Below are 16,003 nucleotides of genomic sequence, written 5' to 3' on the forward strand. Positions count from 1 at the left end.
CATTACCCTCAGGTCCCTGGGGAGGCCCAGGAGAAGCTGCGATTCCAGGAGCACAATTCAGCTCTGGGCCCCAGCTCTGCCTTGCACAAGCATATGCAGCACACCCCCACTCACACATGCTCCCACACACGCACTCAGATAAAGTATGCAGGGCCTTTTAAGGCCTTCGCTGACCATTAATAGCAATGTTCACACAATGGAGCCAGGTCCTGAAGGAGACCAAGAACTCATCATAAGGACCTCCCCCTGGCCAGCACCCAGGGTTCCATTTCCATTACCCCGGCCAGGCTATGTCTCCCTGTTGCAGCCTTTGAGCTCTGGAAACAGCAAGGTTCTTTCCCATTGAGGGGGAGTGCCGGGAAGTAGGCCTAGAGAAGTGATGTCCTCTGCCTAGGAGCACACAGGGGAATTCCATTCCTTTTCTCAAATGGGGAAACTGAGGCCCAGAGAAATTCAGTGAATTGGTTCAGAGCCAAGGTAGCTCATGGCCTGGAGCCCCTGACCCCCTCCTCCCTTCCTATCACCAAGACAGAGCCCCCCAAGGTCTCCAGCTTCAGCCAGAAGCAGTGGCCTTGGCCCCAGGGATAGTCAAGAGGCACCTGCCCACCCAGGTTCCCTCCAGGCTAGTTTGTGCTACCACTTCCTAGCTGTATGTCCCTGGGTGGGTCACGTGACCTCGTTGCAGCTGCGTTTCCTCAGAATATAGACAAAGGCTGACCTCTAGAGAGCACACTCCTCAGGTTCAGGGCTACTCTGCCTCTTGCGTAATGTTTTCTTTCAGTGCTAGGGTTCAAACCTGGGGCCTTTCTCATACTAAGCAAGCAGTCTCCCATTCAAGCCACCTCCCCAGCCCATAGTCTATGATGAGTCTAGATCTCGTGTGTCCCAGGTCGACCTCAAACTCACTATGTAGTTGAGGATGACTTTGAATTCCTGATCCTCCTGCCTCCACCTCTCCAGTGCTGAGATTACAGGCATAAACCACAGTGCCTGACTGATGTGGTGCTAGGGATCAAACTCAGGGCCTCACACATGGTAGGCAAGGGCTCTACCACAGAGCCACTGAGTCACTCCAGTTCTTGGGTCTGTGATCTTTAAGAGTCTGTCACTCCACAGGATTTATTATAAAGGCTTTCATTATTCTGGGGTTCTCAGGGACCAGAGGCTCCACCAGTTTCTGCTTCCCAGAGTTAAAGGATCTAATGGATTGGTAATTGCTGAGCCTTGAGGGCAAGAGGCAATTTATCAGCCCTCAGCCAGCCTTGAAGGCAACCACTGTCCACCCAGACTTCTCCCCCTCCCTCAGCTATGACATCACAGCCAGCCAAGACAGAATGCCTGTCTCCGTGATCTCGGGCCAGCCAGGACTGGAGGCCACCAGAGTGTCTGGTGGGTGACTCGGCAGACAAAGGGTTCTGTGGAGCCACCTCTGCAGCCTGACTGGGCCTCTCCCTCAGCCAAAAACATCCAGGAGAGTTTAGTCCCAGAACACCCACACACACTCCACCCACCCAGAAGGGCCACAAAAAGGAGGCAGTAAGGAGAGAGGGGAGAGAGGAAGCGGTCTCTGGACTCTGCTCTGCCACTGTCTATCCCCACCAGTCACCTCTGCCCCAGACTCCTCCCTTGCCTGCCCCTCCTCCCTTTCTGAATACTTCCAGGCCACATCAGGTCCCACTTCCTCTAGGAAGTGCACACCCCACTTTCCCTCACTTACAAGTGGTATCTGGTGCCCAGGTGTGACTCTAAGACTCCAGCTTCTCCTTTCCTCTCCGGCTTTATTATTCTAATCCAAGAAGGCCAAGAGGGTGGTGGAACTCGTGATCCTCTGCCCCCCCCCCCCCCGGTGCTGGGATTACAGGCTTGCACCACCACCCCCAGCTCTGTCACTCTCTATGGCTCTAAACGCTCCTGTGTCACATTCAAAACAATGTAAGGCCTGGGGATGAGAGAGCAAGCCTGCAATCCTAGAACCCAGGAGGCTGAGTCAGCCTGGACCACAGAGTGAAGTCCTGTCTAACAAAAAGAAACAGAAACCTCTTCCAACTCTTGTCCCAACCTTTTGTCTGGCTTCATTTTCTGCCTTAAATTCATGAACCTGCCTCTCTGACAACTCCAGCCCTTGAATGACCCTCTGAGGCTGGAGCTGAGGCCTTGTCCTGATCACAAGGTAGTTCCTGAGGGTCCCTTAGACACATGCACATACAAACACGTGCATGCATGCATGTACACACATACTAACTCACACCCTAAGCTGCCACCAGGGAGCCCACTAGGGTTGCCTAGTCTTAATGCCTAGGAACATGTGATGGTACCATGGACAGCGCCAGGAGGCACAGGCTCTGGTGCACAAGCGCGCGCGCGCGCGCACACACACACACACACACACAGAGCATGGCGTGGCATTCCATAGGTCCTGGCAGACCCAGCACCCTAGTCACACTTGACTTCAACTTTGTCCTTCCCTAGACATTCTGGGTGTTTCTTTTTTTAATGTGTAGGAATATTTTGTCTGCATGTATGTAAGTGCACCACATATGTACAATGCCCACGGAGGTCGGAAAAGGATGTCAGATCTCCTGGAACTAGAGCTATGGGATGAGTGCTAGCTGCTATGTGGGTGCTGGGAACTGAACCCAGGTCCTCTGCAAGAGCAGCCAGTGCTCTTAACTGCTGAGCCAGCTCTCCAGCCCCATTTCTCACACTTTTGTCCCTTCTTCTAGAAAGTTTTTTTCTCTCTCCCTTTCAAAGAGAACTCCTGAAGAGCCTTCAAAACCTAACTAAGGTGGGCATGTTGGCGCAGATCTGTAATCTCAACTACTCCAGAAGCCAAAGCAGGAAGATAGCAAATTCAAGACCAGTCTGGGCATGTTTTAACTGTCTCATACACATTAACAGATGCCTAGACTATGCCTGGCAGGAGGTACCCACATTGTGCATGGCTTTGATGTGTTAACACCATTGTTGGTAGAGTTGTGCACCTACTGTGTGTCCATTGCTGTGCTGAACACTTCAATTTGCCTACCCCTGGGTCACCATCCCCACACAGCTCCATAGAAATTTTATCTAGGCCAGTGATGACTGGATTCTTCTACAGAAAAAAAAAATACAGGACAGGGAGTGGGGGCAGGGTAGCCCCCAATCCCATGGCTGACAAGGAAGGACTTGTGTCTTCTCACCCACTCCTCTCCTTACAGCACACACAGCTAGTGAGGGTCAGTAGCAATACTGACAGCAAGATTTGACGAGGAGTCTAGACCTGGCCAGGGCATTGGCAGTGGGACTGGGGAAAAGGGACAAATTATACATCCCTCAAAGAGGGTGTTGCTATCCAGAAGCCAGGTCAGGAGTCCCTGGGAACCTGGAGAGACACAGCCCACCATCCACTCAGGAAGTGATTCCTCAGAGGTGATCTCTCTCTGAAGCCACTGCTATCAGCAAGAGTCTATATGGATTCCATCATCAGAACCCATTGCAAGAGCTGCTTTTTGTACAGGGGAAGGGAACAGGGCCATGGAGGTGCTGACCACCTAAAAAGGGGGTGACATAAAGTTGACGGCAATATGACACTGGGAGTCACTGTAGGGCCAGGGTGTAGGGACAGAAGCAAGGGGTCTGGACACAGGACCAGAAATTCTAGCTTTTCCTTTACTGGAGTACAACCCCAGCCAGCTCCCCACGGCCCCCTGGGAACCAATTTCTTCTTGTTGAAAAAGGAATTCTGAGCCAGGTGTGGTGGCACATGCCTTTAGTCCCAGCACTTGGGAGGTAGAGGCAGGCAGATCTCTGTGAGCTCAAGGCCAGTCTAGTCTACATAGTGAGTTCCAGGCCAGCTGGGGCTAGAGGGAGAGTGTTTGCCTAGTGTTGCAAAGACCCCAGTTTCAATCCCAAGACTTAAAATGAAGTAATATAAATTTGTTAAAAAATATATTAGTAGGACTAGTGAAATGGTCCAGTGGGCAAAGTGATGATACCCAAGCTTGAGAACTTGAGTTCAGATCCCCAGCACTCACATAAAAAGCTGGGTGTGGCCATGTATACCTGTAACCCCAACATTGAGGGTTGGCTGCCGTAGGGAGGGGTGCAGAACAGAGACAGGCAGATCTCTAGAACTCACTGACCAGCCAGTCTAACTGAAATGGTGAGCTCCAAGTTTAGTGAAAGACAGAGAAACCATGTTTCAAAAAATAAGGGAGGGCCAGCAAGATGGCTCAGTGAGTAAAGACTCCTATTGCTGAGCCTGATGGCCTGGGGTTAATCCCCAAGGCCCACTCAATGGAATGAGAGCACCAATTCTCCCAAGTTGTCTTCTGACCACCACATGCACGGAAGGAAGGAAGGAAGGAAGGAAGGAAGGAAGGAAGGAAGGAAGGAAAGGGAAGAAGGGAGGAAGGGAGGGAGGGAGGGAGGGAGGGAGGGAGGGAGGAAGGAAAAGCAAATGACAAAGGTATGCTTAAAGTAAAGGTAGGCCAGGGGTATAGCTCAATTGGTAGCACGCTTGCCTCACACTCATGGATTGGATCCTCAGCACCACATAAACTGGATGTAAGACCTGTAACCCTTGAACTTACTTGGTGGAGGTAGGAGGATCAGAAATTTGGCTATATAGAAGTTTGAGGCTAGCCTGAGCTACGGGAGACTCTGTTTCAATTAATTAGATAGATGTAAAATTAGAATATAAAGATTCCAGTGACCCCTCTCATGCCCATTCCTCAGCTTCCACAACTATCAGCCCAAGACCTGTCTCGATTCTTGCCCCAAACCCACCCAATTCCAGAGCCAACTTCAGGCCTTCATCACCTCATTGTATATGCCTCGGTCTGTAGTCCTAAGGATTCTTAAAAAGAGTAAGTAAAGGCCTAACTATGGAGCCTCATCCCATCGCAAAGCATTGAACATTTTAATAACTAATATTCATTCCATGCTCAAATTTCCACTTGTCTCATAACTGCTATATTTTAATGTAATTTGTTTGGAGCAGGATCCACATCAGCTTTCCACACTGTTAAGTGATCACATCTTTTAATCTTGTTTACAAAGTTGCTACCCAGGTGCCACAGCACATGCCTGTAGTCCAAGCTACTCCAGAGGCTGAGGCAGAAGGATCACTTGAGTCCTAGAACCTCAGGACCAGCAGTGTAACAAGATCCCATCTGCCCAAAAAAATTGTTTTTATTTTTATTTGATTGATTGATTGATTGATTGATGATTGATTGGTTGATTTGGTCTTTTTGTGACAGGGTCTCCCTGTAGCTCCAGTTGGCCTGGAGCTCACTATGTAGACCAGGCTGGCCTTGAACTCACTCAGAGATCCACTGAGTATGTGCCACCACACCCAAATTTATTTATTTTTATTTTATGTGTATGAGTGTTATGTCTGCTTGTATGTAAGTGTACCTGTGTCATGCAATGCCCACGGAGGACAGAGAGGGTGTCCGATCCCCTGGAACTGGGGTTACAGACAGTTGTTAGCCGCCATGTGGGTGCTGGGATTTGAACCCAGGTCTTCAGTAAGAGTAGTCAGTTCTCTTAACTTCTGAGCCTCTCCAGCCCTTTTATTTTTTAAATATGTTCATGTGTGTGTATGCACAAGTGCACGTGTATGTGTGTGCATATGGAAGCCAGAGAACAACCTCAGGTACTCTCTTCAGGAAGACTGCTCACCTCCTCCAAGGCAAGGTCACCAGCTAAGCTCGACTAGGTGGCCAGAGAGCTCCAGAGATCCACCTGCCCTTGCCTTCCAGCTCTGGAATTACAAATGCATACCACCATGACTGGATTTTTTTAAATAAATATTTTTATTATATTTCACTTATTTATTAGAGGGAAAGCAGGTACCTGCCACAGCAAGGTCAGAGACCAACTTTCAGGAGTTGGTTCTCTCCCTCCACTATGTGTGTCCCAGGGATTGAACTCAGGTTGTCCGTCTTGGCAGTAGGTGCCATTACCCACTGAGCCATCTCACCCTGGTCCCAGGCCTGGCTCTTTATGTGAGTTTGGGGGACTGAACTCACATTCTTTCCTTTCTTTCTTCCTTTTTTAAAAATTTTATGTGTATGAGTGTATTGCCTGCATGTATGTAAGTGCACCCATGTTGTGCAATGTCCACAGACATCAGAAGAGGACATAAGATCCCCCTAGAACTGGAGTCACGGGGTGGTTATTAGCCGCCACGTGGGTGCTGGGAATCAAGCCTGTGTCCTCTGGAAGAGTAGCCAGTGCTCTGAACTGCTGAGCCATCTCTCTAGCCTCTGAATTCACTTTCTTATGTTTGCGAGGCAAGCACTTCATTGACTGAGCTACCTCCCCAGACTGTTCCAGTTTTATTTTAATAAATATGTGTGCATGTATATATAGTACGTATATATTCTCGATGGGTGTTTTCTTCCTTATAATTGATGGATCGAAGAAAGTGGGATGTTTGATAGAATAGCTTTGGTTTTACTGATAAAGTCAATATCTTTATCTATAAAACAGGAGTAGTAATTCTGTGCAGGATTAACCAGCACAGCGTCTGCAAGTGAGCACTGACAATTGGAAAGTACCCATGTTGTCATGAGTTAATGTGTTTTTGAGTCTTTCAATAACACCTGCTGTTCTGTTGTCCCGATGCTGTGACTGAGGCTCAGAGATGCTTAGTAACCTGCCCACGCTCACACAGCTGGCTGGTGTAGAGAGGAGATGGGGGCAGAGCTGGAAGGAACTGAACACAGGCCTATGTTCCCTGCATCCTTTTGCAGCTTTAGGGCCTTGGATTTCTGCTCTTGGCGCCTCAGCTTCTTCACCTGAAAACATGTCCTGTAAGGACAGAGCTGCCTAAAATGGAGTGAGCCTGCTCAAAAAGAGCTGTACCTGGGAGCCTGGCATGGTGTCTGGCCTAGTCCCCATGGCCGACTGCCCCCTTTTCCAACCTCAGCCCCAATGTCTCCATTCCCACAGAGATGAGGTCCAGAGTCTGGCAATGAGCTGCCTGGAGTCTCTGGCAGGCCCTAGCCCACCCTCAGCCCAGCAGAGACACAGTGGGCAGCCTCCAGAAGCTGAGCACACTCTGTTCTCAGGGAGGCTTGGACTGGCCCTGAGACCTCTCAGACTTCTAGAAACAATCAGCCATTCTTCCTCCTTTGCCCTCAGTTGCTACTCATTCCTGGGATAAAGGGGCCTAGAGGGGAGGCCTCAGTTCCTTACAGTGCCCAGCCCACTATGCTGCCTGAAGGAGACATTCCACATTAGCCTTCGTTCCTGTGAGCCTAAGTCATGACCTGCACCACAGTGGACACAGATCATTTGAGCCCTGCCCAGTTTAGGGTCATTTATTCACTCAATAGGCAGTACACCAGGCCCAGTCAGGTATGGTGGTACACTCTTATCATCTCAGATTTGGGAAACAGAGGCAAGAGGATTGCCACAAGTTCAAGGCCAGCCTGGGTTATGTATCAGATCATCATGATTATCATCATCACTGCCATTACCACCACCATCATCATCCTCACAGTCATCATCACCCTCATCCTCCTCCTCACAACCATCATCACCATCATCATCCTCCCCACCACCATCACCACCATGACCATTATCCATCATCATCACAATCATCATCACCATCATCATCACCACCATCGTCATCATCACAATAACAATGAATGCAACCATAACAACAATAACAGCCCTTCTCCATACCTACCTAGCATGGTTCTAGCAAACCAGGCAGCCTCTACTGTCTCCACTTTACAGGTGAGATAACAGCCCTGAGAGTTGAAGCAACTCACTTAAAGGTCACTTGGCTAGTCCTGGCAGACTTGGATCTGGAAACAGCCTGACACTCAGAGAGGAATTCAAGATGGCCACAAGGCCAAGTTTTCCTCTAGCTGCCTTTCAGAATATTGCTGCTTTGAGTCCTTAACACAGCCCCCTAAGTATCAACCTACTCCTCTCTCTGTGCAGACGGGAGCACCAGGCTCAGCAGGCACACAAGTACACAGCTGCATCTATTTGGCTCCAAGAGTGAGCCTTGCTACTCTTCTAAGCCAAGAAGAAATAAGTGCCCACTGCTCAAATTCAACAGAGAAGGTGATGGGGAGGGGTGTGGGCGGAGGCAGTGGGTAAAGGAGCTCAAAAATGGGAAAGCATTATCTTCCAGAAGCTTCCTGGATGAACAGTCCGATGTATGTGGCTTTGAATTTTAGTAAACCAGTCCCTCATGGGACAGCAGGCTTCTAACAGTCCCCCGTGCTGTCAGAACCTCCCAGTGACTGGTCTGGGCAGGTTTTATAGCTATTCACTGAGGCTATCTGAAGCCTCCCTAGTAAGGCCCTGGGTCTCAGGAACTGTCTCAGAACTACCACAAAGGGAGGAGGGCTAGGAGGTAGTAGAGGTGGCAGCCAAGGAGAAAACAGCCTTCTGCCAAACTAGCAGCATCAGTCTGGCATCAGCTGTGGCTTATCTCCCCAGTAGGCTGTCTGCCCTCTGAAGGTCTGTCTTGGTGGTGACCTGTTTCTCTTTTAATTTATCTGTGGGGAGAGTGTGCATATGCCACGGCTCAGGTATTAGTCCTTGCCTTCCACCTTAGCCAGGCTAGTTGGCCTAGAAACTTCCAGGGATTCTTATGTGTCCACTGTCCATCGCACTGTAGAAGCATTGGACCACAGACAAGAGCCTGGCATATGTGAGATCTGAAGATTCGAACTCAGGTCCTTATGCTTATGTGGCAAATGCTTTATTCAATTAGCCATCCTGGAGGCCTCTTGTCTCCCAATTCCAAGCAGAGGCCAGGTGCAGAGTGGATGCTTGAAAGTCTTTATTAGAAGAAGAAAGGGAGAGTTGAAAGAGGAGCCAGATCATGACTAGTTCCACAGGCCTTATGATCCAACCTGCCCATGAATGGTGTTCCACTTCCAGAAGAAATACTTGTGAGCCATAAGGAGGTTCACCTTGAAGGAGGGCAGACTGTGACAATGACACCTATGCCTGCTCTCTGTCCCCTGCCTGGGGGCAGAATAGCCCCACATATGTCCCCAAAGGAACATGAATGCTGTTAACTTCAGGTTTCAGTGACCATCCTGGGACAGGCACAGTGCACCCTGCTGCACAGGCACCATGATTCCAAGCCCTTGTGTCCAGGCTGCACACCCAGGAGGGATCAGGCTTAAAGGTCCTTCTGGTCCTGTGGCTAGTGAGATCACCAAAACAAATTCCGTCCTCAGGTTTCTCTCAGTTCCTACGCCACTACTGCAGACCAGGAGCAGGTTAGCCCTAACAGGCACTGAGAGCTCTTCCTCACGAGATCCTCACCCCGCCCACCGAGGACACACGATCACCCCACCTTATGGGTACGGACACTGAGGCTCAGAAAAGCCAAGCAATTGCTCAGGGCTAGAGGCTGGAAAATGTCACCACCTGGACATAAGAACAAGCCTGTCAGACACCAAAGTTCCGGTGGCTCCTCTCCTCTCCTGGGCAGCTCCAGTTCCCAAGATTTCTCTTTATGGCCTGAAGCTGGAGTCTCTCTGGGGGTAAGGCAAGGCCCCCAGTCACCCACCCAACCACAAGCACATGCACACACCACACTCACCACCACACTGTCTCCACAGCTTCCTCACCACTTGATCAACAGCTCTTACCGCAAGGTTCCCACGAGGAACACATCACCCCTGGGCCCTTCTCTATATTCCGAAGGGGATAGTGGTTGAGGCCCAAGGTCAGCATGGGTCGTCCCTCCCAAGCAACCTCTTACTCATCTCACAGGCGGACCACAGGGCATCTTTTCAGCTTAATTTTATTTCCTCTTATAAATGGGCACAGCAGGGGGAGAAATGTTAACAAAACAAAACAAAACAAACAGAAAACAAAAACAAAAGCAAGCGGGTCCTTCCCAAGGCAGGGATGTGTGAGCACCCACAGCAGGGTGGGCTGTGCCTTGGTCTTCGTCCAACTATCTGTCCATTATTTTAAGTTTTGGCCATGAACTCAGGACAGGGATGGTTAATAAACAGGTTACAGGGAAAGAAAGGGCAGGGAGGGCCTGGGGAGGTGAACAGACCCCCCCCATTTGCAGCGGCCCAGGGGCTGGAGGGTTCTGTACAGAAGAGAGGACGCACGGGGGGGCGAGGGGACACTGTCTCAGGGGGCTCTCTGGAGCCACACTGCCTACGAAAAGTATTTACATGCATTCACCACACCAGGGCCAGGCATGCCAGGGCCAGGCACACAGAGCTTGCCAAGCATGCCTAGGCACCGGGTGGGCACCTGGGGGAGGTCAGGCCATCAGCCCCTCAGATGGTGACTCAGGGGCACAGTTTGGGCATCTCTGTAAATCTATATAGTATGGGCTTCTATTTACAGACAGCAGGCCTGGAAGAGGCATGTACCAGAGGAAAGTCAGGTCAGCCAAGACAGCCTCCCCTGCCCTGGAAACAAAGTCAGCTCTACTCCCTGTGGCAGGAGCCCCAGCCTTGGAGACCTGATGGGCAGCAATGCCAAGCCCAGTACTCTAAGCTTTTGCCACAGGTCTGCCCAGCCAGACTTGGCTGCCTCTGGCGATCAAGGGGGACCTACTTTTCAGGTAGCCTCCCCAATCTGGCGCCCTAGAGAGACAAAGCCCAGCTGTGCAGCTCTCTGGCTCTAGCCTGCCCCACTCTCTTAGGAAGCCAGGGACTGGAGAGCTCCAAGACACCTCAGCTTCTCTCACAGGAATGCACTGTGCTGCCAGAAAATGCAAGCACCACAGGACACCCTCCCAAGAGCAGTGAGGTATCTGTCTATGGATACATCAGGCAGGCCTTGCACGTACCGCACTGTTCCCCAGGAGGGGTGGGAGCCCTGCACCCACATTGCACTATGAAGAACCCCAGTTCACCCTTTGAACTGAGTTCTTTTAAATCTGGTTGGCCCAGTGGATCTGGGCTGCTCACACCGTTAAACTTCACGGGCATGAAGTCTGGACGCTGGCCTTGGAGCCAAGGCCCCATGTATAAGACCCCTGGCCTTTTCTTTCAAATGCTGAAGACACAGAGAACAGGTGCCAGTGCCAGGAGGCTGAGCCCAAAACCCCAAGTCCACAGCCACCCTGAGATGTGAGAAGTGGGCTCTAGCCTAGCACAGAAGCTGGGGGCTCCTGCTTTAGACCCAGTGTCCCTGTGGGCCAGGCACCCAGAGGCTGCCTCTTCCCAGCTCCCTGGTTTCTTAGGCTCAGCCTATCCAGACTTCCTCACTGAGCCCCAGTTCCCAAGACAGCAACCACCAGGGAGCAGGGTGGAGGAGCTGGGACACAGGTTCTCCTCTGCTCTATGCCCAGTTCTGCTGCTGCAGAAAAAAATCACAACCAAGTTGCCTCTTCCAGATCTCATGGGCCCAGGATTCCTCTCCTCAAAGGCTGGGCCAACTGACTTCCTAACAAAACTCTGGGCCTTGCCAAGGGAGTCGTGGGGTCTAGAAGACAGAGTTTGGCCTGAAAGCAGGACCTCCCCTGGAAAGTCAGGCTGCACTGGTTGCCTGGATCTGGCATGTCACCTAGATGTTATACCTCATCCTGCCCAAGTCTGTCAGGGAATCTTAAAAAGGAAACAAATAAATCAGGTGGGTGCCTGCCTGAACTTGGTCATGAGAGATGGGGGAGGGGGTGCCGGCCAATCACAATCCCATACCATATCCCTTTGGTTCTGAGAGTCCTCGAGGCAACCCCTCCCCCAAGAGAATGATGACCCCACATTTAAAATACCTCTGAAATGGTCCCACTTCTAAGGGTAACAAAGATGGGGAAGGGTGGACTTGGGGCCTGTGACACACCTGCCCCCATCAACTGCTCTTGGGGCACAGGGTATCCAGATGGGCCTTCTGGGCTGTGGGTCCATCCAGTTGTACCCAGAACTGCTGAGTTGTCTGGTCAGATGGGTCACAGATGCCCACAGAGAGGTCCCAGGGTGGGTGGGCCTGAGGTTGGCCTCACCAGGCCAGGGCAGGGGATATAGAGGGCCTGGGCGGAGGCCCGCCCTCACAGGCACTTTGGAGACTTGTGTCCTGGGAGGCAGAGTCAGCTCCTGGCTCAGCAGAAAAGAGACAGAGGGAGATCAGAGAAGCCCACATGGGCCCTTGGTCCTGGGAGACCCAAGCTCCCTTGAGAGTCTGGGGCTTGGCTTGGGGCTCCAACCCTTCTTTTTCAGACTTGGCTGGTGGGAGCTGGCCCCGAACCTCTCTCTCTGTGAGCCATAGTGAGGAGGGAGACTGCGTGTCTGTGTGGGATTGTGTCTGACACCAGCTGGCATCGGTGGTAATGTGGCTGGTGTGTGTGTCATGGTAGGGACCGAGAGGAACAGGGTGACTCTGGGGGACCCAATATGGGCTGATGGCTACAGCTTTGTCTTGCCTTCCCCAGTGACCCTGATAGTTGGAGGTGCCATGTGCAGGACCGAAATGTGTAAGAGGACAGAGTGGAAGAGAAGAGGCAAGGTCACCACTGGTGATGAGGGTGGCCTGCATAGCAGAAGCATCCAGGTGTCTCAGCAATGGTGTGAAGGAGGTGCATGTGTGGTGTCTCACTGACTGGGCACTCAGGACTGGGTATGGATTTGTATTGTGTGTGAGCACATGGCAGGACATGTAACAGTGAGTGACAGAGGCTATGTGATGTCTTCTCTCAGGAAGGACATCAGAGTGGCCTCCCTTACTGCCCAGTGCACTCCGGAAGCCCTTTCCCTGGTCGGGGGGCAATGCAGAAAGAGGTGCAGCCTGGGGACCTGTGCACTGAGTAGGGGAGAAGGGACAGTGGCCCCATAATGAGCTGAAGCTGGTGACAAAGGACACCCTCCCACCCAGGGAGAGAGGCCCTGGGACAGTAGCACAAGGCTACAGAGTCTGAATGATTTCAATTTGGAGGCTGGACATGCCATGTGTCAGTCCTAGAAGTCAGTATGACCCTCTGTGGCATGAAGGGGACCTCAGTCAGTACTGTGGGCCATCTCAGCCCTGGCCCTGCCCATTTCTACCAGCTTCCTTCCTCCTATCCATGGGGCATAAGGTCCTGAAGCCCCAGGCTGGGAGAGAGGACAAGAGATGAGCTCGTAAGGGCACAGTCTAGGGCAGATGGCAGTGCCCCCATTCCTTGGGACAATCCGTTATGCTGGCAGCCTGGGCAAGGCCTTGGAAGGGAGGACAGGAGGATGTGGGGCCAGGTTCCCTTCCAGGCCCAGTCCCAGGCCTGGCTGGTGGGCCTGCCAGGGACTGGGCTGGGTGGTGTTGAGGCTGCAGGAGGTTCTGCTGCGCCGCTAGGCGTAGAACTCCTCCTGCTTGTCGGGCTTCTGGTATGTGACGCTGGCCTGCTTGGGCTCCTCCAGTGTGTAGCTGCCCTCGTCCTTCTTCTTCATGCGGTAGATGAGCAATGTGACCAGGAAGGCAGCGAAGAGGGCGCCCACCACCCCGCCCACAATTACAGCTGTGGAGGAAGAGACAGAAGTCAAGGCCCAGAGACAAGGTGGGAGGGAGGGTTGACAGTGAGCTAGAGATCCTGGAACTGGGGTCAGAGGTAAAGTGAAGCTAGGAACAGTACTGGCCCTCCCTACTCTGACCAGGCTGTCACCAAATTCCATTCCAGTGTCCCAATACACTGGCCAGTCACAGCAGCCCCAGGAAGGACACAGGTGCCACAGTCCTTGTCAATGTCTACTCTAAAATGTTGTTGTCTTACAACTACTATAAAGGAAAGAATTCACCCATCACACTACCGTACCCCATCACAGTCACAGTTACCACCCCACTCTCTCTGAAAGGAGATAGGAACCTGGACAGGTAACCCTATTCCTCAAGAAAACCAGGAATGAACCCCAAGTCCTAACTAGAGTGGGTCCTCAAGGCCTTGGGTCAAGGACAAGCCACAAGACAGGTTAGAGATTAGCACCCAGGAAGTGAAGTCCCACAGGGTCAAGGTCAGAGTCTAAGGAGAGGTCAGAGGGTACAAGGAAAATTCTAGAGATGGAAAGAAACTCAAGGTCCAACAGGGGAGGACAAAGATGGGGTGAGGAGCTAGTTTGGGGGTAGAGCCCCTGCTTTCCCTTCCTGCCTCCCAGAAAACACATGTGCTGCCCTCCAAGGGCTGAAGTCCTGCCTCACCTACAAGCACCTCCTTCCGCTCAAGGATGCTCTTCTGAGGGAGCTGGGCTGCAGAGCTGCCTGAGTCAATGGCATTGTCATGGATGCCATGGCCTGGGTGGGCACCCTTGGGCAGTGTCCCCAGTGGAGGTGACGGCTTGGCTGCAGCTCCTCCAACAGCCACCACTTCATTGGCTGTGTCTGGCTGTGTGGTCTCTTCTTGCAGCTCAAAGTCGCCACTGGGCCCTCCACTCACTGGCACCTCTGGCTCATCCTGGATGGTGGTCAGGAGGGACTCTGGAGTTGGGGTCTGTAGAGAGGGTGGTGTGAGCCCAGAGTTAAGGCCAAGCACTCCTAGGTAGCCACACACATAAGTCCACATCACTCCTTCATTGGGTGGGGCCAGCACTCATCATGCTTAGTCCTCAGTGTACTAGTACCCCCAATTTATAGAGTGGAAAATCAGCCCAGAGAGGTTACATGACTCGCTCAAGGACACGCAGCTAACATGCGCAGGAGCAGAACTAGAACCTAGATCTAACTCTGGAGTCTGTTTCCAGTCACTCTATATCACCACCTCTCTCCTAAGCCTGGCCACATCCTGCCCCCATCCTGTCCCCATGACTTCCTCTCCAGCTGTCTTAGAACAATCCTTGGGTGATTCCTGTCCAGAAATTGTCTGGGGCCTGCTAGGTGCAGCGATTACAGACTTGGGCCTGGCCCTGTCCTCACACATGAGGCAGAAATGAATCCCTTCACCTGGAGGCCAGTCCATGAGCAAGGCCCACAGAGTATGAGCCCGTGTCCCTGAACTGGCCCAGTGACCATGCATGTGATGCTTCCCACTGCACCTAGGCAGCACCAGCTGGGAATTGTGGGACCAAAGCTGGGCTGTGGGAACTGTTGGGAGAGCACAGCTGGTTCGTGGAACATGGAGAGGCTGGGCCCAGGTCTGGGAAGGACAGGTCCGACACAAAGGTTGCACCTGCTGCTGGCTCTGGGTGCCACACCCTGCTATTTTTTCCCCTTCCTGTTTGGCCCTCTCTCTGAAGGAAGGGCCTGGGCCTTTGTCCTGTGGGGTAGGAGGGGGGACGGGGCAGGGGGGACAGGGCGGGAACAGGCTCCATAGTCACAGGGCCCCTGTGAAGTTGATGGCAGGGGGCTTTGGTGCCCTTCAAGAGTCATCATGTCACCTTCCAGCCTGGTGCACACATGCTTTTTTTTTTTTCCAGACAGGGTCTCATGTAGTCCAGGCTGGCCTAGAACTGGCCATATAACTAAGGACAACCTTGAACTCCTGATCCTCCTGCCTCTGCCTCCCAAGTCCTGGGATCACAGGCGTGCACTACCATACCAGGCTTCCGGTGCACACACAAAGGCCAGACCACAGTTCCCTGACACCCATCCCTTCCCACCAACCCCCATCATGCTCTTCCCTTCAGTTCCAGACCCTTCCCATTCCCACCCTGGCTATGGAGATCTTCTTCTACTTTCAGGAGCCCCCAACCAGGGGTTTGAAGCCTGACTCTGCTATCGAGCCTAGAAAGTGACTTGCCCTACCTCATCTGTAAAAGGAGGTAATCACAGCACCCCTGACAGGTGGGCTTGGAGACTGCAGAGACACTCAGTGAACACAGCTTGAGGAATGCAGGGATCCTCAGCCCCTGGCAGCACCAGACAGCCAGGTGCTCCTCCAGGACGCTCAGGTGCCCGTCCCCCACAGCACCCACTCAATCACCCTCAGACCAACAGCCACAACAATGATGAGCAGGTGGCTTGTTTACTATTCCAGTGCGTTCCAAGAGTGTAGCCTGTCAGGAAATGCCATTCACAAATTCTCTCTTTCTTTCTCTCTCTCTCTCTCTCTCTCTCTCTCTCTCTCTCTCTCTCTCTCCTCTCCCTCCGCTCACTCTCTTCTCTGCGCTTT

General features: G+C 52.2%; 1 protein-coding gene across 1 annotated transcript in view; it reads right to left on the reverse strand.

The window, feature by feature from the left end:
• Positions 1-9,755: 9,755 nt before the first annotated feature.
• Positions 9,756-16,003, reverse strand: part of Sdc3 (syndecan 3) — a gene marked incomplete at its 5' end in the record, with an annotated part of 34,031 nt that continues 27,783 nt past the window's right edge. The window contains 2 exons of the mRNA XM_029562543.1: positions 9,756-13,423; positions 14,098-14,386. Of these exons, the coding sequence (XP_029418403.1) occupies positions 13,257-13,423; positions 14,098-14,386 (456 nt within the window). The remainder of the gene's footprint in view (positions 13,424-14,097; positions 14,387-16,003) is intronic.

Source organism: Nannospalax galili, unplaced genomic scaffold, assembly GCF_000622305.1.
Source record: "Nannospalax galili isolate Female #2095 unplaced genomic scaffold, S.galili_v1.0 scaffold2895, whole genome shotgun sequence".
Lineage (NCBI taxonomy): Eukaryota > Metazoa > Chordata > Mammalia > Rodentia > Spalacidae > Nannospalax > Nannospalax galili.